Consider the following 23,653-nt stretch of genomic DNA (forward strand, 5'->3'; position numbering starts at 1 on the left):
TCAGGGGATGGGCTTTTTTTTTTTACACCTTGCCCCACCCTCCAGCCTTAGGAGCCCTCAGAAAAAAAAAACAACTGTGTGCAGTAAGAGCCTTCAGAGGGGAGCTATTTCCATAGCAAGAATTGTGAGCAGAGAGCACCTGTGATTTACCATCAGGGATGGTTGGTTTCACTTGTGTTGCCCCACCTTCCAGCTCTAGGAGCCATCAGAAGTGAGTTGCTTAATGGATACTTGGCCTGTTGGTAAGCTGCAGCCTTCCTTAGTGTTTTATGTGTATCTAATGAAATCTTAATTGGTAATTGCTGATTATTATTTTTTAGTGTTATGCTGTAGTAATATTATATCTTACTAGGCATTGTTTTGTTTTTATTGTGTGGCAGTGTTTAGACTTTGATTTTTGGGTGAACTGCTCTGAACACGGGTTCACTTGTGGGAAATGAGGTATATAAATAAATTGAGAATGGCAGTAGTTGTAGTATTAATTGCCAAAATGGAATGAAGATGAGATCTAGAGAGAGACAAAAGGTCTGCCTGTCGTCTTTATAGCCTTGCTTGAAATTATTGTTAAGTAAAATAGAGATGAATTGGGCATCCCAAGTCATACAAAGGTGACACTAAGTTCACCATACTGCTGAGTCTTATCCCTGTGATGTCAAGTTGCCCTTTATAACATAGAGATGATCTATCCCTTATCATAATTCTTTCTCCATCTATGCGGAAGTGGTTACACTGATTAAAAATGAGAGTTCAAAGACAGACTTTCTGCTATTGCTTTGGTGCCTATTAATTAAACACCTTCTCTTTTGTATGAAGCCCTAGTAGGCTGTGTAAAATTAACATAAATAATATGCTTTCAATGAAGAGGTGCCACTGCAGGTTCTGAACGCAAATGATTTCGAGCCGCTGTTGTTAACTGCATATAGCAGTAATATATTCATCCAAGATTTTTTCATTCCGTCTTCCTGATCTCTAGTTTCTAATGATATATTACAAGCCTGTGCTTTTCCAGCCCCAAGGCAATTAATCATTAATATTCTTGTGTACCCCAAAGTAACTGGACAAAATTAGACAAGAAAAGAACCAGACTTGAAGGCTGACAAAAAATTCTTATTACATGTATTTTTATATCATTAATGCTCCTTGATAGACACACAGTTTAATGGCACCACTATAATAATATAGTAGTCTTTCTTCCTAATCTCCTAGAGACACCAATAGATCACAGGGTCTGTTCCTCAACAGAGACAAATGAGTTGGCGTGTTTTAAAAGCTGTCAGGCCTTTCTGACAACTTCCATCTGAGAAGGCGGCAGAGCAATGACAAAGTTATCACCTGACTGGCTGATGTTTGATGCTGACTGCCTTTGATTAAGAGGCAATGAGCCATTTTGGAGTTCATTTTGCTGCTCCTAAGCACCTCTTCATCGAAAATTATGCAGTTGGACTGATTTGTATTTGATTAGTTTAACATCACAGTTTTATTACGTGTAATAAATAAAGTCAGATTTTATGGGGTTGCTGCACATTAAAAGAACCATTGAGGAGGGTGCAAAACATATTTTTATTTCCTGGGTTATTTGCCTGACATTAAAAAAACCCCACCCTATATGCATGTCATGTTTAAGCAATGTCACTGCTTAAACACTGGTTGCTTTCATAGGCTGGTATTTTACTACTTTTCTTGTACGTATTGTGAAAGCACAATGCTGTTTGCATTCTAAAACAGGCTTAAAGAAATTTTAACCACAAAAGAAAATACAGCCCACCTTACTTGTATTGTGGCCTGCTGGAGGGTGAAGAACTTCACCTGTTGTTTGCAGTGTTAGACAGGCAATAAAAACAGGGAGTTTACGGGGGGGTGGGGGGAGCTGCCATGCATGGCTGATGGATTATTGCTGGCAATAGTCTACACAGTCAGCAAACTGATATCTGTGTTAGGAAAGAAGTCGCTTGTAAATATGGTGGTGTCCCTGTACATAAACTGCCCTGTATTCAGAAGTGAATGGATCAACTTACTAATTCTTCCCACATTGCACTGTGTAAAAAGTCCAAGCTGTGGTAGAGGACAAATCCGAGGCTGAATCCCTGGCATGCCTCCTCTTAAAGAATTCCCAGTAGCAGTCTGGGATAAATCTCTGCCTCAAACCTCAAAGAAGCCACTGGCTTATCAGAGTATGCAGTGATGGGCCCAGCAGGTTAAGTAGTCTTACTTAGTATAATGTTGTTGCTTATACTTTAATTTACAGTGGTACCTCGGGTTAAGTACTTAATTCGTTCCGGAGGTCCGTTCTTAACCTGAAACTGTTCTTAACCTGAAGCATCACTTTAGCTAATGGGGCCTCCTGCTGCCGCCGTGCCGCCGGAGCACGATTTCTTGTCTCATCCTGAAGCAAACTTCTTAACCCGAGGTACTATTTCTGGGTTAGCGGAGTCTGTAACCTGAAGCGTATGTAACCTGAAGCATATGTAACCCGAGGTACCACTGTATTGTGTATTCAAACTGAAATAGAGGTCGCATCTTTATAATAATACACAATCTGCAATGAAGGTTTCAAATGAGAGAAGATTTGTCATGGCATACTTGGAAGCCAAGTGCTTTCCCTAGAATGAAGCAGCTTGTGTTTGATTAGATGAAAAACACCATCATTGCTAATTTTAACAGATATAGGTCCTGATCTGAACATGGCTGTGCAGAATTTGTCTCCATTAAACAGTTCTTCTGAGCTATACCTTATTGTGTTTGTTTTCTTGTTGGAGAAAAGCAAATACGTTTCCTTCTCTTAAGCTTCTAGTTAATGCATGGTTAAACCACATGACAGCACTGTAGCCAGCACTTGCTTATAGGTTCTGTCTTAAGTCCACCCCTAAAAGCTGAGCCATTTTGTTTGTTGTTCTTTCCCAATTTGTTGTGACAAGATGTTTCTTATCTCCTTTCATCCTTTAAATAGATCCTGCATGAATAAAGCCTTTGAACTCCAGAAACTGTTATTACTTCCATCTAATTCACCCAAGCTGCAAGATCTGCTATCAGTTCTTTGTGTAACTGAACAAAGCTAGATGCTGTTGTAAGGTAAGAACAAATGTTTTATTGCATTTTAATATGAGAGCCTTCCATCTTGGTTACCCTTCCAGCTTGTTTTGTTCTATTCCATCTCGACAGCTGCTGCCCAGTAAGCTCGTCCTCAAACTCAGAACTTCAAAAATAATAAAGGGAGTTCTGCTGGAAAGCTGTAACAGCACTGAACAAAACTTGTAGAGATGCACCACAAGCACAATAGAAGGCATGTACTCCAAACTCTCCTTAGTGTCCCTATTATCCTTAGGGAACTAGCAAAATGCCTAGCATAACAACAGGTGTGTATGTGTGGAGGGAGGGTATTTATAGTGTAAGGATCACTAGGAGGAGGAGGAGGCCTCTGTGCATTTGCTGTCACTGTGTGAGGATAGGGAAGCCACCTAATTTCATTAGTGTAGGGTCGGTTACTTTTGTCCCTTGTGCAAGTGTTCCTGGTATTTTAGCCCATTAAAGTGAGCTGCAATTATTTACTCATGGAGGAGACATTAAAGGATCCCAAAGTCCTGGTACCTAAGACAAGGGTTTGAAGTGAGGGACAGGCACAATCTTTATTCAACTGTATGCTTTACTGTAGCATTCTATTCAGAAACTTAACTGAAGCTATAGAGCAAAGCCTGCTCCTGACAGCAGGCTCTCCCCAACCTTTCATCTACGTAGTACTATCTTTTTATCCGTTTCTTTGTCACAATAGAGGGTGAAGGAACATTGGAAATTAATGTTTATGCATATAGCTAAAGTGTGTTCATAGAAAACACTTCTATTGAGTGCCTGTTCAGAGATTTCCTGCAGAAGCTACAATACACACACCTCTCAGTTACTCCACCACTATAATGCTTCCAATCACTTTGAAAGAGAACTTGGATCTGTCCAGCTCCGTTGATGTGAAATTGAGAAACAGATTTGGTGGGCATTGTATGAAACCTGTTCTAGATAACGTTGGTGGTTTCCCTACTTCATAGCACAATATGGTATTCAGATTATGCAATGTATGGTACTACAAAAAAAATTATTTTTTATTTTACAAAAATAATTACCATAGCACTAAAGTGATATTTTGGGAGTAAATGCAGATTTGATCTGCCTGTCTAGCATGGAATATAACATTTTGTTTTCTGAAAGAAATCCTACTGTTCTAGTATCATACTTACAGAGAAAATGAAGCTGATTTTAAGCACTATGGCAGCACAAAGAGAAAATAAAACCCCAGTCTCTCCCACCGCATCCTATATGGTGTTCCGAATTCTGGCAGCCCCACTTTTCCAATCTCTCTTGGACACTAAGCTTGATAAACTTCAATATTATTTTTTTCATTTCTGTAGTCTCTCTCAGTAAACTCTTTGAAAACACTTCTGAAGCCTCATTTATTGAGAATTTGGGTTAGAATTCTTAAAACTTTTCTCAAAAATTCCTAGAGAGGCTTCAGCTAATGTCTGTCTGATATCATGGACTGGATAACTTGACCCTTGACTTGGGTCTGACAACCCATTTCACTGTTTGTTGGATTTTATTGGACTTGCTATGAATTTTTGCACTCAGCCCTATGGTTCTGTGCATGAATGAAATAGCAAAAGAACACAATGAGGTTCAATCTAAAAGCACAAAGACAGCACCCAAAAGAGCAGGATATATTTTAATACGAATAATTCAAATGCAATCCTTTTCTCTTACTGGGGAGTAGCTTCAATTGTACTCAGTAGTTATTACTTCTGAATCGACGTATTTAGTACTATTGCTTACAAAGCTGAAAAATTTGGTTGTAGTAGCTTGCTTCTACTTCATTGATCACCTCTGATGTTAGCTTTTTATTTTAATGTGTTTTTAATAAAGTCTAAATCAAAAGACAAATAGTGTTGCATTAGAAGGGGAGTATTGACAAAAATATGTCTGGACATTTGTATTTCCATTCTGCAGAGTGTACTTTGGAAAAGAAAAGGAAAACATTTAAGTGTAAGTTGAGTTCTAAGCATTGCAAAGAGGAGGGAGATGAGAGCTCATCTAATTGAGATTCTCTCAGCACCCAGAAGTATTCTGGGCTTGAAAGACAAGAGATATTTCTTGGTGTTTTGAATATGTCTTACTGTTCTGTTCCAGAACCTTTTGTAGGCTTGGACTTGCCCATCAGCAGTGAAAAGGTGATCCCACTTTCCAGAAATTATTGTAGAATGAGTGAGGGTTTTTTGCAGGGATAGATGCCAGTAGAAGATTAATTAAAAGTACAGCTTACTGATGTTAAGTGCTGAGGAACTGAATGGCTCAGTAATGAGGGTTTATATAATCCCAGTTTGCATAACATTTTGATGCTATAATAATGCTTTCTCAGTAAGAGAGGCTATGAAAAGTGCACAGGTAATATAAATCACATAAGAAACTCAACCTGAATTTCAATCTTATTCCTACTGAGGGCTAGTTCATATGTTGCTTTAACTGTAAACCACACAGAAACTCAAGTACCTCATATTCCAGATTCCCCTCAATTACAGTAATGCTAATTTAAGTGCATTAGAATTAGAATCAAGTGGTACTCATGATCTGGCAAACCGCACAATTAATACAATGCGTGAACCCCCTCTTACATAATAATTTCCAGAGGGGTAGCTATGTTAGGCTGTTACAGCAAAAGCAACAGGTAGTGTTGCAGTATGGTAAAGACTTGCCAGATCAATTTGTTGGTCCTTAAGATGGTATTTAGGAACGCGGGTGGCGCTGTGGTCTAAACCACTGAGCCTAGGGCTTGCCAATCAGAAGGTAGGTGGTTCGAATCCCTGCGACGGGATGAGCTCCCGTTGCTCTGTCCCAGCTTCTGCCAACCTAGCAGTTCAAAAGCACATCAAGGTGCAAGTAGATAAATAGGTACTGCTCCGGCGGGAAGCATTTCCGTGCGCTGCTCTGGTTTCGCCAGAAGCGACTTAGTCATGCTGGACACATGACCCAGAAAAACTGTCTGCGGACAAATGCCGGCTCCCTCGGCCAGTAAAGTGAGATGAACGCCGCAACCCCAGAGTCGTTCGCAACTGGACTTAACTGTCAGGGGTCCTTTACCTTTTTAAAGATGGCATGTTTATTTCTTAGCTAATAGGCATTCTGTTGTGATGAGGGATTGGTAGGTAAGATGTACACCAAAAATTGCTCGGGGTCTCATATTTACACCCAAGTCATATAGGTTCAGAACAGACTTCCACTTGAGCAGTGGATTTCTGTTCATACAATAGGACCTGCCCTTCCTCGTCTTTTCCCTGTAACCCCCACACACTCTGACACCCTGTTCTGAAGTGTTCAGGGACACTACAGAGTTGATTTTAGGGGTTCAGGGGGAGGAGAGGATACATTACATGCTGGCATTTGCCCACTTGGAATGTAATTCTTGAGTGTGGAATACAGGGCACCAGTGATCAATGCTGACTCACCACACAGTAATTGATGCTAAGGAATAAAATGATAGTTTCAGCTACTGCACTGCAATTCAATTATGCAATGTGTGAACATGATCTCAGAAGTCTTGTTTACTGTGCATTATCTTTGTTTTGTTTCATATGCTGGCAGATTATTTTATCAATACCATCTGTATTGCACACAGATGTGCTCCATTATTTTTCTAGTTATTTGTTGTTTCTATCATTAAGTACTTGTTCACCAAGGGCAATAACTGTAGTTTTATATCGCAGATGCAAAAATATAATATCATAAAGATATGCCATCTAGTAAGGGATTAAGGATTCCTTTAGGAGGCACCAACATGCAATATTCTTTGGTCAGTGTTCAAGCTATAAAATTGGCTTGCCCTACACCTCTCTGATTCATCTGGCCAAACATTTGCATGACTGCTTATATGCATGAGTTACTATTATCCACTGAGAATATAATTCGTGAGTAAGCAGATGTTCTTCCTGCTATATAATGAGACTTGTGGAGTCTTGCTTGATTAGTATAGAAGATAGAAATATCACCAGCAAATGAAAGGAATGAGTCTCCTTGACAATACATTCCCTGAACATTGCAGATATGATAAAGACCTATACACACAGTTAATTGTCATAGTGTATATGGGGTAGAGGTAGCCTAAAAATTAAGGTAATGACATACAAGTGTTTTGTGCTTCCTTGCCCCATGCCTTCCTGCCTTCTGTAAAGTAGCACTGGAGATGCATATTCTTCCTGTTATGCATCTGAGCTTGGATTAACTCATGCCATTTTTTAAAAAAAAATGCACACAACATCCTGAATGTAGTGATGCCTGTCAATCTCCAAGACATTAACTTATTAAAAATATGTGTGTAATAGTATTTCATAAGCTCCATCTTATCCGATTTTGTAAGCTCTTAATTGGTGTACTTTTAGTGGCTTAGATTTTCCTGCACAGAAGGGTACCACCTTCTGCTGAGTTACCAGTTATCATGTTAAGAATCATTGTTATCTGGATGAGGGATGTCGATGTTTGATATCACTATAATTGAATCACATGATTTGCCTCTGGCACTGGTGGTGTGGACATCTTGTATGGTTATTCATATGGGAAGCTTTGGGCTGAAATTTGAGGAATATTAGGGAGATTTGTGAAAGAACTTGACTAATGCTTTCCTAACAGCCACATGGAGTTGTTGGAACGGTCTCAAAGAATGAGGTGTCCAGAAACATGTGGTTAATGCTATCTTCAATTCCTTGAAATGTGGTTTAAAGATAGGGATTTGGAACCTGTATATCTACTAGCTCTGATTATTAGCACCAACTAAGCCAAGTAGCAAAGTAATAACATAGCTTATATAATTCAGTATTTCGTTTTCTTTTAATGCTATGACTTGAATGCTCTCCCTTATTAAGAATGCTCTGTTGAACTGCACATGATTTTTACTGAGGTTTGAGATGGCTGGACTACGTGTCTTGCAAGGTGCCATACTGCCAGATAATCCAAGGAGAAGCTGGAATTCAAGGTGGCTTCCCCTTACTGTCTCAGGTAATCAAGAAGCTCTTCCCAAAGCTTCTACTTGTCTCAGATGTTTCAGCAGAGGTTAGTGTAAACTAGGGAAGACCATCATGTCCTTAGCTTGGATTATAAATATTAGTAAATCATTCCAGTTGTCTATAAATTATATTTGCTAGCAGATTAAGACTCTGAACAGGTTTAGACTGAGGGCTAACTAGATGTGACATTGGAGACTCATGTCTTTGTTGTTGTTTGCTTCTCTTCCCCACTTGCATATAAAGCAGAGTGGGTATGTGGGAAGCCTACATTTTGGGGGCCCTGAAGCTTGAACTGTTATAGAGGCCTCTTCACAACCAGCCATGAGCTCTGGATAACCACTTTCATCTTCTTCAGTGGGATTGTTCCACAACAGATCACCACAATTTTTCCACTAGTTTGTGTTTTTGGTATCCACATAAGAACTTTTATGAACACATTGTTACTCCTCGAGGGTCATGACCTCTGTTAAAAAGTGGGGAAATTCGGAATAGCCATCTTGCCGCAACACTCCACCTTTACAATGTCTATGCTACTGACTCTCAAACATTGGGATTGTTGAAATATGTACAACAAAAAAATCTTTTTAAGTCATGGAAAAACTAAGCATGGGAATGTAAGATGAGGGGGCAGGCCAATGTTTGGTGTTCCTTACCTGTGAGCTCCTATTATTTATAATGTTATTTTTAACCTTGAGGAATTTGCAGCAAATTCCATTAAGAACTGTTTTGATCCACACCTCTTGGAATAATGTGTGGAGTGGAAAGCAGTTCTCCCTTGGATTCTACACCTCTCCAAATGTTGCAGTATAGTTCTCTGCTCAGAAACATGCCAAAATGCATAGCCTCAGGTTAATATGCTCAGATGTGCATGCCTTGAGAGAAAATATATAGATTTTTGGTGTGTGTTTTTTTAGCAAATATGTTAAAAGATAAAAGAGTGTTCTCAGTATAGCACTGCAATTTTGGCATGTCCTCCCTTCTCATATTCAATCAGTGCTGACCCTGATGGGTTTTAGGCACCTTTTAAGGACAGTTGGTTAAATTAGCTGGAAGGAAGGAGGAGTCTACTCAGGCTGATGTTGATTGTTTGTGATTGTTTTGATTAGGTTTTTGATGGTTTTCCTTGTTGAATATGTATTAAGAGTTACCTGTTGTAACCCGCTCTGGGATTGATTTTAATTAAGAGTGGGCTAAAAGTGCCTCAAATGAATATACTTACTGTTTTTCATCCACACTAAGATTATTATTTAAATATCTAGATTATTGTGGAAATAGGATGGAATGGGTTTTTGAATCAACACATGCCAAACTCGACACACTCTTGTCACTTGTAAATGGTATCCCAAAGGAAGGCCAATATTGAGGCATGGCTTTTGACCACTTGAGTTTGTTCTATCTGTATGTCCAACGTGCAGGTTTAAAACTGAACTCTAAATCTGTGATTACAAAATAGTCTTTGCTAAAACAGAGTAAAACATAATGTAATATTCTTCTGATTACACGTTTACATTGTGCCTTCTCATATGGTGATTAAACATCCTTAGAAAGTGTCAAACAGGATTTTGAAAACAACCACTTTAAAACACTATTAGCAAACCATCTTATCAGGGCTCATCATTTGAATGAGTATGTCCTTGGCTATATTTGGCAGCTAGCATGTGTCAAATAATGTTCTCCCATATGTAAAGTATAACAAAAGTGGGGTGGGAACCCTTCTAATTGGTTTACCCATTTGACAAGGGAAGGTTATTGGAAAGGTCAAGGAAAAATCCCCAAACATGACAAGCTACAGGTAATAGGAAATAAAATATTTATAAATGAAAATGCAAATTCCAGAATCTATACAGTACTTAATTACCTGTTTCTTCCAATCTATTCCTAAATGCATTTATCAGAAATCAGTCTTGCTGGAACCAGTGAAGACTGGCATAATTAGGATGTGTTACACTTCAGTTTACAGCCCACTAATGCTAGAGATTCCTATTGAGTCTGATTCATACATGCATGTACATCACCCTGTTTCATCACTTGCTGTTTGGCTTAGTCAATAAAGGCAGCAGGATAAGGTGGTAGACACAGAACACTAAAATGTTACAAGGTGGAGGAAATACAATTTTGAATGCTTCCCTATGTTTCTTACTGAAACATAACTGCATGGCAGGAGGGAACCAACAACCCAAGGTCTACTTCAGGAAACAAAACACACAATATATAAAACCACGGTCAAGATTTCTGTAGGTCTTACGTAGCCTTGCATTAAAATTATTGTGAACTGCTCTGACCATATATTTGTATGGCAGGTGGTATAACACCATAAACAAACCAACAGTAAAATGGGAATCCTCCTCTAATTCCCTTAGAGGCCTATTTAAATATTCAGTTTCTAAAGACAATAACCATCCTCTGACAGGACATAAAGTATCTTGGCAACTTCGTTCTGGATAGGTAAGGTTTTGATGTCCAATCAACTTTTCACTCCATTTGATATCTTAGTGCATGAATGCGTGCTGTATATTTTGCTTGCTTAGGTCTAAAATTGGCCTTTGTTCTATAAACCTCCGTTGTGATTTACAGATTAAAGAGCCAAAGCCGGAAAGTGCCTTCATGCTTTCTGAATCTGAAGCATGGTGCTTTCCTCATGACAAGATTAAATGTTAGATGCCAAAGGTGATTCAGTTTTTCTTTGCTACAAGCAGTAAATGGGCCCTTTTGACAAGATTTGTGTAACCAAAATAAACCTTCAAACTAATAAATACCAAGGATTATGAATTGAATTGGAATTGCTGTAATTTTTTTTTACCTTTATGAAAGTGAGCTTTCTTATACACACACACATACTTATATATACGGTACTTTAATACAATCACAGTAAGTCGCACAGCAAAGTGGGAAGACCATAATACTTAACAAGATTGGAAACTACATTCCATAATATATCTAACACAGAGTCTGGAACCAAATGGTGCAAATGTCCCAGAAGGCCTGTAAATGCCATAGTGGTAGTCAAGATAACCCAGGGGACTAACTGGTGCGAGCTGTAAAATGAGATCATATTTGCTTATCTGCTTACCTTGAAGCCTGAGTTTTGGTTTAGTTGTTTGGGAGAGGGAAGGCTTCTTACACTGTCAGCTACTCCCTTATCTGAGAGATGGGAGAGTTGGAAAGGGGCCTCTAAGCCAGGGGTGAGTTAACTGGGCTATGGTTGCCTAACATATTTCAGCGTTCATGCTGTGTCTGTAACAGCAGCAAGGCTTTGCAGGGTTTTGTAAGCTTGCACTTTCTTCTAATAAAGCACTGGAACTGATCACTGTGGCATTTTTGGCATCCTTGCATCAAACCACTCATGCAGACCCTCCTCTGGGCCTGTAGATCAGGACACACAGTAAAGTTTCAGTGCAATTAGGGCAGTGAACCCACCAGTTGAGTAACTGAGTTGCTTTTAGTTAAGGTCTCAACTATTAAATGGCTCCAACATAGCACCCAATTTATTTAAAGCATTAAAGAAAGATGGGAAATAATTGGTTTGGGAAATCATCTCAAATGCCTTGGCTTAATCAACTTTGTGTACAGCAGTGCAGTGCCACCAAACCCAATTTACTGATGAATAATTTCAATCCTAATTCTAAAATATTTATATAGGCAACAAGCAAATTGGTAAAAGTTTTTAAACCTTAATGAAATTCCACATTCTTCTAGGCAGGAAGGCTGTCCTACCTTGCTTCGTTCCTTGTAATGCGTTAAATGTCAGCTCTTTGTTTAGAACACAGACCATTCCAAAGCCCATGCACTGGAAACAATAATGATCCTATGAATGAAATGAGACAATAACTCAGTGAATGTTAGGTGCAAAAGAGATTAAAGTACCTGTTACATTACTTCCTTGTCTCGACTATAAATAAGCTTCTGATAATCATGATTGACTTTGGCCTTGTCAACATATTTATTAGACTTATGTCCTGCTCCTCTTCCATAAAACCAAGAGCACTTTATATGTGATCTCCATGTTCTTCCATCCAACCACCTTACAAAGCCAGCTTAGTTTGAGCAGTAGAGCAATGCCATATCACAGTAGTCTACATGGTGTCATCCTGATGTTTCGGACTGCATCTCCCATCAGCACTAGCCAACACCACCAATGCTCAAGGATAATGGGAATGTAGCCCACCACATACTCTACATATGCCTTTGGACTTTGGGGGATCCACATTTTCTTGGAGCTCAGCTACAAACTCTACTTTTACCTCCTAGACTTCTTCCCAGCCTACAGCAACGTACATGCCATCAGTTAAGGGGAACATTGTTCCCAGACATGAACGAGACGTGGGGAAATGAATTCCTGCAAATATGCTTGTTTGGGGGAGGAAAGGCCCAGGACATACTGAGAAACATTTAGCAAAAGTTGTTAGTTTTTTAACATGTGGCCTTGCAAGAAATATAGGAGCTGGCACCCACCAGCTGAGCAGGAGAGAGAGATGGTGCACTTATCATGGGAAGAGAACTAGAAGCAGCAAAAGGGAAAGAAAACACATTTCAGAGCTGCTTGGTAATGTTGGTACTTGAAGTGAAGTCATCATTCTTGAGGTAATAGAATACTTTTAAAAGTTGTAGCCAGTGCTTTTTTTCTTTAAAAAAAATGTTTAGGGGTACTTTCATTTTTCTACTCATATTGAAAAACTGCCCCTCAATGAGGCCAAACTCAGATTCACAATATGTTTAGGGGTATGCATACCCCTGCGTACACCCAGATAAAAAGCACTGGTTGTAGCTTACTTTTCCTCACAACAAACCTGTATTATTGCTTAATTGAGAAACAATGCCATCAGTCCTTGACTGAGTGCAGAATAGACACTATTCAAGAAGCTAGATGCTGCGATTCGTCCTTTGAAGCTGGTCATGTAGTATTTGCTTTAAGTCAAAACAATGGTTTCAAACTCCGCTTCTGGGAACCCTGTGTTTTCTCAGCAGCTTCTAAGAGATCAGTTGTGCAAGCTTGTCCACCACTATTAGTCTGCAAATTGTTAGATGTATTCTCAGTTTAAGTAGAGAAATGACAATACCCACCTGATTTGTCAGAGATTTGTGTAAATTGACTGTGCAGCCTAGAAAACAACCTAGAATCTTCTGCAATAAACTAAGGTTCTATAGTAGATGTAAAAAGATTCTTCAACCATGGAGCTATGTGAAAAGAAAAGGCCTGAAAGAAGAAGAAAACCATTGTCTAAACCAGGGGTGAGATCTTCAGGTGTTGTTGGTAGCTTAGCCACAGCTTGCATGGCCAATAGTCAGGGGTGATGGGAGTTGTAGTCCAACAGTATCTGCAGGCAACAAGTTCTCCATCCCTGCTGTAAAACTAGGACCTGGACCACTCTTTCTGAAGTTAACTTCCTATAATGGTGGTATCAATCTCAAAATCACCATTTATTAACTCAGTGCCCATGATGTGAGCTTGGATGAGACTCTTTAGGACTAAGCCATGAATTGGGGGGACGGACGAAAACAATAGCCCCACTTTCATGAGAGATATTCTGTAAAGTTGACTTCTATTGTTATTGCAAGGCCATGTGTAATTTAGAAATCTTTATGCACAAACCTTCGTGTTGAAGTAATAATCTTCGTAATTAACTGCAGTACAGCAAAGTTTCAGTTCTACAAGGTTCTAGTAATCCAAACTTTGCCCTCAGGTATATTAGGAGGAAGAGGAAGAAAGACTCTAAATTCGACACCTTTCCTAGGCCAATTCCAGTGTAATTTTTCCTCACTGGAGGAATACCTGTGGAGGAACACATGTACAAAAAGTTACGCCAGGAATGCAAAATCTGTCAGTAGGTATGGGGGACTAATCAGTTCTCCTGGCATGAACTGGTATCATGCCAATTTGAGATGAATTCACCTGCAAAGTGGAAGAAAGAGGAATCAACAAGATGAAAGATAGCTATTGCGATGATTCTACCACACATAAACCTGGCACAAAAATGAACAAACATAACCAATAATAAAATCCACAAACCTGTCTGTGTTCTGGAAAAAAAAGTATATTTAATGAATTTCTGTTCACAATGGATAGTTTATTTACAAAAATTATATGATGATGGTTTTTTTTTAAGGGCTCCTGCTTTTAAAAGAAAAACAACTCAATGCATCATGTTCACAACTACTGTAAACATTGTTAGAAATTGTTTACTGGGCAGTTCGACACACAACTCAACACTTCCTTCTGCCCCCCCCCCAGCTTTTTCTTGTCAAACAAAAGTGTACTGTGGCGCATATTAGAGACCATCAGTATTTTATATGTGAGCGCACGTTTGCAGCATGATCCTGACCATCTTTACTCGGAGGTAAATCCCACTGTGTCCAATGGGACTTATTTCCAGTTAAGTGTGCACAGGACTGTGGTGTTGGGGAACTGAATAGACCGAAAACAAATGGTTATTTATGGGCAACAGTTCCAGGGATTGAAAAGAAGAAGAAAAACCAATTACCCTGAGGTGTGTGTGTGTGTGCATGTGCAGATGAAGAAGTGTGTTTATTGCTTACCTGAGCACTACGTAACTGTGCTGGTTTGCTGTCCATTGTGTTTGGGTCCCTGAAACAGTGAGACAGAACATTCAGTGTGACAGCTGTACAGCTAGCTAAGTCAACTTCAATAAACACAAAAGAATCAACTGACAAGACATATGTTTCAAAGACTACTCAAGAAAGTTAGCATGCAACTCCAGCTGCAAGAGATTTTTTTTTTTAACAAAATGAACAGCAACCGGCCTATGTTCAGTTCTCATCAAAAAAGTAAACCAATCACATTGACAAAAAGCCACCAGAAACAAAAAATTGTAGTTAAAAGATTTCACAGTTTTGGTATCCCTACTATAAAGTCTTCCTTTTTTGTCATAAAAAATTTAGGTTATATATTCACCGTTAGCAAGAGTTGCATTACTATTATTGTTAATTTTAGTTCTGTTTATTGCCTCGAGGGTTATATATTGTAAAATAATTTTGTTGCCGCTAGTTAATGTTAATTAGTTGTTTTAATAGCCTATAATACCTATTTGTTATGTTTTGGCAGGTTTACTTTTTTAACTATCAGTAACTTAATCACTTGGAATATTTAACATTGCTGTTGCATACTCAAAATTACAGAGTTACTATTAATGTTACCTGTTTAACGTTTAGTCATCCTTTGAGTCCTGCGACATATTTCCTTAATAATCATCAGCCATCAAGTCTGATATTCTCAAAAGAAATAACAGCCCTCTAAACTGCCTTCAAGGGAGGTGATAATTAGCACTGAAAATTACAAATAAAGTTTTTGAAGTTGAAGAGCAACAATTGGGCAGTGACACTGATGATTGGTTTGTCAAGACAAATTATTAGATAACTACGCAAATGCAGTCAACACACTCCTCGGAGTGAAAACAATAAGGTGAGTCTATGCAATGCTTACATGTTGAATGGGATATTTAATGTGCGGGGAAACTCAAAGGTTGAAGAACTAGCATTTAGACAGTCTAACACTGGTAAGCCGTAATCTTACCTCTTTAAACTCCATTACATTCTCACGAGAGACATGCTAATACAAACAAGTCAATCAGAGTGTGTGTTTAGCAAGATCAAGCTTAGAGGATCGTTTAAAAATCCATTTATTGTTCTAAAGCCACCTCTTTTTTCTCTCTCATTAACATGTTATACATTAGTCTCTGCTATCCATGATTCATGTCACAGTTTAGTTTGCTAGCTTTTAAATTATTTAACAACCATAAGCTATTAATACAACTTTTAAAGTGTTGCACATATTCTTAAAACAAACTTGGGTTCATTTATGTATTTTGTTTTTGAAAAAAAGTTTTTATATCGAAAACATTTTAGGCATCTCTTGAAGAAGAAATCAAGCAAGCATTTAAAGCTAAACACACGTAATTCCAAATTTAGTTTCTTACAAAAGGTTTCAGCTTTATTGACAAATTATGGCAAACATATTTGACAAAATTATGGTTTCCTATTTAGAGAAGCTTTACACATGGAACTTTATGTGATTTTTTAAAAATAAAAAAGCAAAACAAATACAGGTTAAAACACTGGACAAATTCAGTTAGCTACATACATACAGTAGCCGCTTGTTGTCAACCCCATTAAAACAGCATTTAAAATGAAATTTACAAACTTAATATTGAACATCTTAAATCTAACTAACATATATTAAAAAGACAGGTTAAAACATCTTATCTACATCTTGATTATCTTCTGGTTCAAAAAAGTCATATTACATTTTTAGCAACCCTAAATAAAAAAATTGACCTTAGTAGTACCGGGCGGGGGGAGGGGTGTGGAGGGGAATAGATGCAGCTTCATGCTTATTTGTCCTGTTTTGCTTTAAAATTACACACAACAATGAGGAACAACCAAGAAAACATCATCTTGCTGAATGGTTTAGCCAATGCTTGCCAACGGTCTTTTATAGTCCATGTTATAAAATAGTACTAATGCCAGTGTCACTCCATTGTGTAAACACAAGAAGTATATAGAGTAATCATAAGCAGTAATTCCTAGGATAGAAAAGAAATGGGCTATTACTTGTCTTGTTGCCGTTTATGTGGAGATCACGGGTTATTAATTGTCTTTAAGGTTGAGGTCACAGATGAGGAGGACCTTCAATATCTACCATAGGGGTGTTCCCTGTAACCCCCTCTGCTTGACCTGGAAGGTGGTGCCTTTAGGCTGGGACGGCTTATGGCCCACTCTTCTTGTGCTAAAACAGACAAAATAAGAAGAAAGAATTTACTTTATTTTAGTAGGCACGTATGTGTGTAAAAGATTGAGCTGTTCCCCGTTGTGCATTTAGCAAACCAAATATAAAGGACAGCTTTGGGATCCATTTCTGTGTCCTCTCTAAAATCACACTTATAAGATTTCGCTGCCAGCCAAGGCAGCTTTCAGTAAAGAGCAACAGACCTCTTTCCCTTATTTGATGCAAGATATGAATATCCAATTTACTGGTAACACAATCAGTCATAAGAAAACTGTTGCTTTAAGTTTGCCTGCTCTCCAAACCCTGTGCCATAACTGAGTTTCTAACATGCTATGCTAAAGCATGGAGGTGGATATCGTTTTCTGCAGCTGGTACATTAACTGGATCAGGAGTTGAATCAAAAGTGGGTAATTGAAATGTGTTTTCTGCTTCCATATTCAACTAAAAAAAGAAAACAGTAGAATGGAAACTACTTGGAACTAAAGTAGCGTTAGGACAGAATTTTCCAGAGTGTGCAGATAATTCTCAATATACATGAAATATTAGTTTACACACACACACACACACACACACTAATCACCCAGTAACAATAATGTATTGATACACTGTATTAGTTGGAGTCTTAAGTGAACTCATGGTCACTTTTCTGAATTACACCAGCATGTGATATTCTCAGCTTAGCTCTGTGTAGTGGTGGATGAGGAATTTTCATCAGCTCATTGGCTTACTGAAGCAGTATTCAGTGTGCAGGCCCTGTAATGCAAACATCTCTGCTGATTCCCACCACCCCACACACCCTGCCCATGCCCCACAACAACCAGGCGGTTTTTGTCCTGAAACCAGATTGACAGCTAGCCTGGATGGGACCCAAATAATCAGTATCCTCCAAGACAGTCTGGATGACATTCTAAATCATGCAGATACAGTCTTACATTAAAAGGGCTAGGACAGTGTTTCCCAAAGTGGCCGATACTGCCACCTGGGGGCTGCTGGAACAATCCAGGGGGGTGGTAGTCGCCTTGGGTGCAATTGGGAGGTGTTGAATAAAAATAAGGGGCGGTGGAAGCATAAACAACCATTCATACCTGTTTCATCTGTTGTGCAACAATCTAGCATTTGTGCTGGAGGTGAGGGGTTTCCCTGGGCTTGGGTGAACTCTTTTCGGCTTCACCCAGGCCCAGGAAGTGGATCGCAGCTTGCCTAGCTTATTTGTCCAATGGCAGGCAGACTGTGGTACTAGCCCTGACCCTGGGGCAGATCAGCCGGCAGGCTTCACTTGGGTCTGCCCCATGGGTTTTTAATCCCAGGGCCAAGTCCACCTCCTTGTCCAGTTTTGAAAAACATTTGTACATATTTCATCTGTTGTGTAATGACGCTTAACTATGTAACATAGAGTTATAATCATAGTGATTACTTTATTGTCCAAATTTTTCACTACATCTTTCTGTTGTTTCACTTAAAGATATTTAAGTGAATATTTAAGGTAATTAATTTTTTTTCCTGCAAAAGGGGTGGTAGGCCAAATAAATTAGGAGACCTCTAGGCTATGATATAACTTGGGAGTATTATTATTTATTTATTTCCCCCGGAGCCAACTTTCAGGTACTTAATGAGTTCCTGCCTGTATCATTTCAGTCCTAAGCTCTGTGCTTTAAACTATGTCTCTTTAAATATTTTCCTGAGATATTACTACAGCGCATTATATATAAAGAGCAAGTGTAAGCTTAGCAGTTAATGAAGTGGGATGAGTGGGTTGTTGTTTAATATTAGGCCACTGTGACCATTTACAACATCAATGACTAGCCCTTCAGCATTTTTCTAGTGAAATCTCTGTTGGTCACAACATCCTGGTGAGAGTTAGACAGCTTGTGATTAGTAAGCTCTGGAAGTAAAATATGCACAATTATGTCTGCAAACTCATTCCCAAATGAATCAAATCAATGATCTAAGTTGTGCACCTGCACGAACAAACTAGCAAGCAGCCTACGGTCAAGACACCAATTAGACAACAAGAGCGTGCGTGATGTCTGTTCACATGGGTCAGTGGCAAATAACAGACCTGCTAGGGTTCTGCTTGAGAAACGCAGCAGATTGCATAGGTCGTGTAGAAATGTAAGGGCACACAAGACAGATTAGTTATCCTCTAGCATGGCAAAGTTTTGTCAGCATTTCAAGCAGATTAAACTCATACTTTGTCACCATGGCATATTCAAAGAATCACTTTCATTATCCTCCTCCTCCAAACTACACTAACTCCTGCACTACTTGGATCAGGTATTTGGGGAGTGGATAGGTTGAAAAAACCAGACACAATGTAGAACAAAATCAGTGTGTGACAGCTCTAACTCTGAATGAGGTCCTCTGAATGAGGGGAACATTCAGACACAGCAAGCTCCTGGCTTGGTTTAAAAAGCTATTAAATGTAGCAGTTTCTGGTTTCACATGTAATGGGAAGCAATGGCTAAAGGCTGAATCTTGGTGTGTTTTGCTGCAATGGGAAGAGCAAAAAAGCAGGAAAAAGGCTGCCTATGCTCACACATCTAGATCTTCAGCTTAATGTTATGAATGTATGTCACCAGCAGTGCCATGTGTGATGCTAAAATTTGGCACACACCCCTACCTATCATGCTCTGTTCTATAGCATTATTTTGCAACCCCCCTGCAGCACGGCACCCAATGCCACCCTAAAACCGCCTCTGCTCTTATTGTTTCTCATCAAGCCGTTGACTGACTGTTCTCGCCAGAGGCCTTATGAACCCCTGTGACTATGAATCTAGATCTTTCCTTCATCGCTGTGGATGAACTTTTTCAAAAATACTCATTGCCTCGAGTGTTTCAAATATCTGCTTCCTTTTCTCCTGCAGGGCAGTTTTATTGCAGATTCATCTTTGCCCAATCGCCTAATAGAGGCTGTTTGCTTTCCTGAACAACCAGAGCACTTTGCTTCTACTTATCATGATTACTGTGCTATCCTATGCATGTCTACTCAAAAGGAAATCCCATTGTGTTCAGAAAAGTGGGTATCGGATTGCCATAGGCTCCCCCCTTAAAAAAATAATCTTGCATTTATCGATTTGAATTTTGAATTGGAAAAAGAAGAAGGGAGAAGAAAGTTAAAAGTGGCTTGAAAGAGAACTGCTTACGAATGAAATCATTTCAGGAGGGCTGCAGGAACTGGAAAGAAAGGGCTAAGGACATGAGTAATCATTGCTACAAGTTAATCAAGAGTTATGGGATTTTGTTTTAAAGCCACAAGTATTAAATGCATGAGCAGAAACCTTTTATTAATGTGGATACTTCCAATTTGCTGTGTTTTCACTGAATCAATACAGCAACCCACCATTAAATGGGGAATAGGAAGTTAATTGCTATTATCACTAGCTGCCAGCCTCCTTGGTTTGTGATCAATTGACAGTTACTTATTATTATTTCAGCAGTCTTACTTAAAATTCACATTGGCTGTTTGCCATTACTTTCACTGGGCTTTCAGTAAACTTCCTGTATGTGCTGGGAGCATTGCTTTATTGATGCATTATCTGCACACGTTTAAAGAGGATGTCGAGACCATGCACTAATATATATAATATCTCCTATGACAAATGTTCTGTCTGCACAAGCATTTCAGCTTGCCAGACAACATGATCCTTCTTCTCCCTCGCCTGCAAGCTGGCCTGGGGGGTTCTCTTGACCCCCTAGACCCAATTTTGGAGGGTGCATGGGAGAAGGAGAGAGGTGAAGAGCCCCACTGCACAAGGAGAAGTCCCTGTGGATGGCTTCCACTGACAGGGCTCATTAGGAATTCCACCCTTTGTATATATATGTTAATTTTACATTCCTATTTCCAAGAGGATCTCCCACTTACTTACTTGCATTGATATGAATGTGTGCTTTCTAGACACTTGATTGAGGCTTCACTCCAATATACACTTACCTGGGCGGAAGTCCCATTGAACTCACCATGGCTTACATCTGAATAGGCATGTATAGGATTGCACTATGACTATCATAAGGAAAAACTGCATCGACTTACTTACACTTGGTGGCGGTTCTTAACTCAAGGAAATGGTAAGATTCACTTCAGTGGGTCAGCCTGACCTTTTTTTTTAATAAAAAAAAATCCTTTCTGCTTTTATTTATTGCAAAAAAATAATAATCCCCTTTTTATGAATTAACATTACCTTTCTTTCATCACATAGTGGATCGCTATCACATATTCTGACTGTGAAACAAACCTGTGTTCAGAAGTCTTCATTATGATTCAAAAGGTTGTGATACCCACCAGGACCAATCCCCCTTAAACAGTGAGCTAAGTGGATGAGCCACAGCCTCTCCCCCAATGCCCCCTTTTTTGTGCAGAACTAATTTGATTAAGTGATGGCTGTTCATTTCAGACTAGAACACAAACTAGGAAAACAGGCAAGAGAAGCATTGCATCTTAAATGTTAAGCCTTCCACTGTGCAACACTAACATTCCGTAGTCACTATCCTAAAAGGTAGAGGAGCTGGAGGGGAAAATGCAAAGCTGTGTGTATAGATGGCTGATCAACATCAAAAACGTGTTTGATCATCCACCAAGTTACACTTTTAAAATTAAAACCTGATAGTTCATAAAATGTCATATGAGTAGTTATCGGTGTTCTTTCTAAGACTGGAATTACAAAATGCCAATAATCACATTTCTGAATTCTTCAAAATTCTGATTAACCTCAGACAATCATAGATCCTTATCTATGGGCAATAAATAGAGTACAGAAGCAGGTAGTTGTCTGTAGAAATTATTCACCTTCCCCCACAGCAACCATGTGTCAAAGGGAAGATGCTGAAGGATTTAACACACCGTACTTTGGGTATATCTTTGGAGAAAAGTAGTTTTAATTGGCCTTTAGGGAGGCTACAAACTCAAACACTAAAAAAGAGGGTTCATTTCTTAAGAAGACTAAGAGAAATGGAAGAAAGGATGAGAGAGAGGGCAAGAGTGAGAAAAAGGACAAGTTTCCCATGGGGTGTTATGTAAAACCCAAGATCAAACGAAAACTTTAACTATATCACTAAGAACTGCATTCAGTTACTTATTGCACTTTTAAAGACAGTAGTTACTGTTACGAAATTGAAGCAATGCAGCCACGAGCTGCTAGCTTGAAAACAGCACATGATGGAATGTTAGGACTGTTCCGTGGGAAACAGAGGGACAGTCAATTCACAGTGCAGAGGGCACCGGAATTAGCTCAGAGTGTAATATGAGCTGGACAGGAAGTACAAGAGGAGTTTGTCTCTCGACTGCTGAAGCTTGAAGAGAGCAGTCATGATTTTTGTAACGCTGCAAAGACAGAAATAAAGGAATGTAAATACGTTTCTGTCTATCTCTCTCCCCTGCCCGGGGGGGCAGGAAAGAGGGAGTGTGTTCTTCTCACGCTGAGAAGGATCGCCTATCACGACCTAGCCTGTATCCTGCTGGGGAATGCAGACAGGGAGGTCAACAGGAGATCAAGCCGGGTGCCTGGAGAGTGGCCAGTTTCTCCTGATAAAGGCTTGATTCCCGACAGTTACAAGCAAGGTTCCGGAACAGTACATTTCCGGGCACAATTTAAAGTCTTGGTGCTGACCTTTAAAGATCTTAACAGCCTCAGCCCAGTATACCCGAAGTAGTGTCTCCACCCCCATTGTTCATCCCAAAAACAGAGGTCTTCCTCCGAGGGTATTCTGGCGGTTCCCTCACTACAAGAAGTGAAGTTACAGGGAACCAGGCAGAGGGCCTTCTCAGCAGTGATGCCCTCCCTGTGGAACGCCCTCCCATCACATGTCAAGGAGAAAAAGAACTACACAACTTTTAGAAGACATCTGAAGGCAGCCCTGTATCGGGAAGTTTTTAATGTTTGATGTTTTACTATGTTTTTATATGCACTGTAAGCCACCCAGAGTGGCTGGGGAAACCCAGTCAAATGGGGCAGGGTATAAATAATAAAATAATAGTTGTTATTATTATTATTATTACTAGCAGCAGCAGCAGCCGCAGCAGCATTCTTGGCATATAATCCCTGTAGAATTTAATAGAATAATACATCCTTTAAAAAAATCTAACAGTGTATGGTTAGGAAGCCTATTTTATTTTCATTAAGTTTTTCATTAATTTTTTTCATTAATACCCCCACCCCATGAAACCAACAACATTTATCTAAGGAATGCATAGATAATTAAAAAGACAAATCAGCTTTGAAGAATTTGGTATATGTAAATAGTAATGATGGTGCAGATGAATGAGATGACCAGATTGATCAGCCATAAGCAGAAAAGTAGGCCAATAGTTTCTGTAATTATATATTGCATACTACCAGGGGCAGTGCAGGATAATCACCCTTTTAAAAATCTTTACATCTTTTTGGTGCAAATTGGAATGAAACAAAACACAAGTAAGGATTTTTGAGTTTGTCAAGTTTTTTGCAATTAATACTGAAATTAGGGCCATGAAATTGTAAAACATGAAGTTAATATATCTACTTCTAGGTCTGCGCAATCCTAAGCACATTTTCTCAGAAGTAAATCCTATTGGTTTCATTGGGATTTTATTAGAATCACACTCATGCACTGCCATGCAAATCATGTTTACTCCAAAGTAAATCTCAGTGGGACTTACTTGCAAATAAGTGTTGTGAGGAATTCAAGTAACAATGCATGAGCCTCCCTAAAAATCAAATCACTTAATATCCAATGGAATTTATATGAGTTTAATATTCTGTTTTGACTGCAGCCAGTGGTAACAGCAAATACAGTAAAAAAAAAAGCACATTCATACAAATGTGTTATCATCAGTGGTAGTTTTAACACTGACAATATACTTCACAGAAAACCAAATAATTCTCATTGGGCGGAATTCAATTGGTACTAT

The 23,653-nt window shown here is 39.1% G+C and overlaps 1 protein-coding gene and 1 long non-coding RNA gene across 7 annotated transcripts in view; one reads left to right on the forward strand and one right to left on the reverse strand.

Annotated features, from left to right (window-relative positions):
* LOC308472838 overlaps nucleotides 1–23,653 on the forward strand; it is a 193,111-nt gene that overhangs the window by 163,925 nt on the left and 5,533 nt on the right. Inside the window, exon 11 of the long non-coding RNA XR_013983758.1 lies at nucleotides 2,948–3,069. This is a non-coding gene — a long non-coding RNA (uncharacterized lncRNA). The remainder of the gene's footprint in view (nucleotides 1–2,947; nucleotides 3,070–23,653) is intronic.
* Nucleotides 1–23,653, reverse strand: part of KHDRBS2 (KH RNA binding domain containing, signal transduction associated 2) — a 448,147-nt gene that overhangs the window by 6,000 nt on the left and 418,494 nt on the right. For 2 of the 6 annotated variants that reach the window (XM_080998034.1, XM_080998038.1), the window contains 3 exons: nucleotides 16,596–16,770; nucleotides 14,565–14,613; nucleotides 13,724–13,800 (listed from right to left, as the gene is read on the reverse strand). In XM_080998034.1, the coding sequence (XP_080854160.1) occupies nucleotides 16,673–16,770 (98 nt within the window). In that variant the 3' untranslated portion in view covers nucleotides 13,724–13,800; nucleotides 14,565–14,613; nucleotides 16,596–16,672. Of the gene's footprint in view, nucleotides 1–11,744; nucleotides 11,836–13,620; nucleotides 14,614–15,182; nucleotides 15,312–15,948; nucleotides 16,771–23,653 lie in introns of those variants that run through there. The other 4 variants (XM_080998037.1, XM_080998033.1, XM_080998036.1 and 1 more) reach the window with 4 other exon arrangements.

This window comes from Podarcis pityusensis (assembly GCF_964106645.2).
Source record: "Podarcis pityusensis genome assembly, chromosome: 3".
NCBI classification, from domain to species: domain Eukaryota; kingdom Metazoa; phylum Chordata; class Lepidosauria; order Squamata; family Lacertidae; genus Podarcis; species Podarcis pityusensis.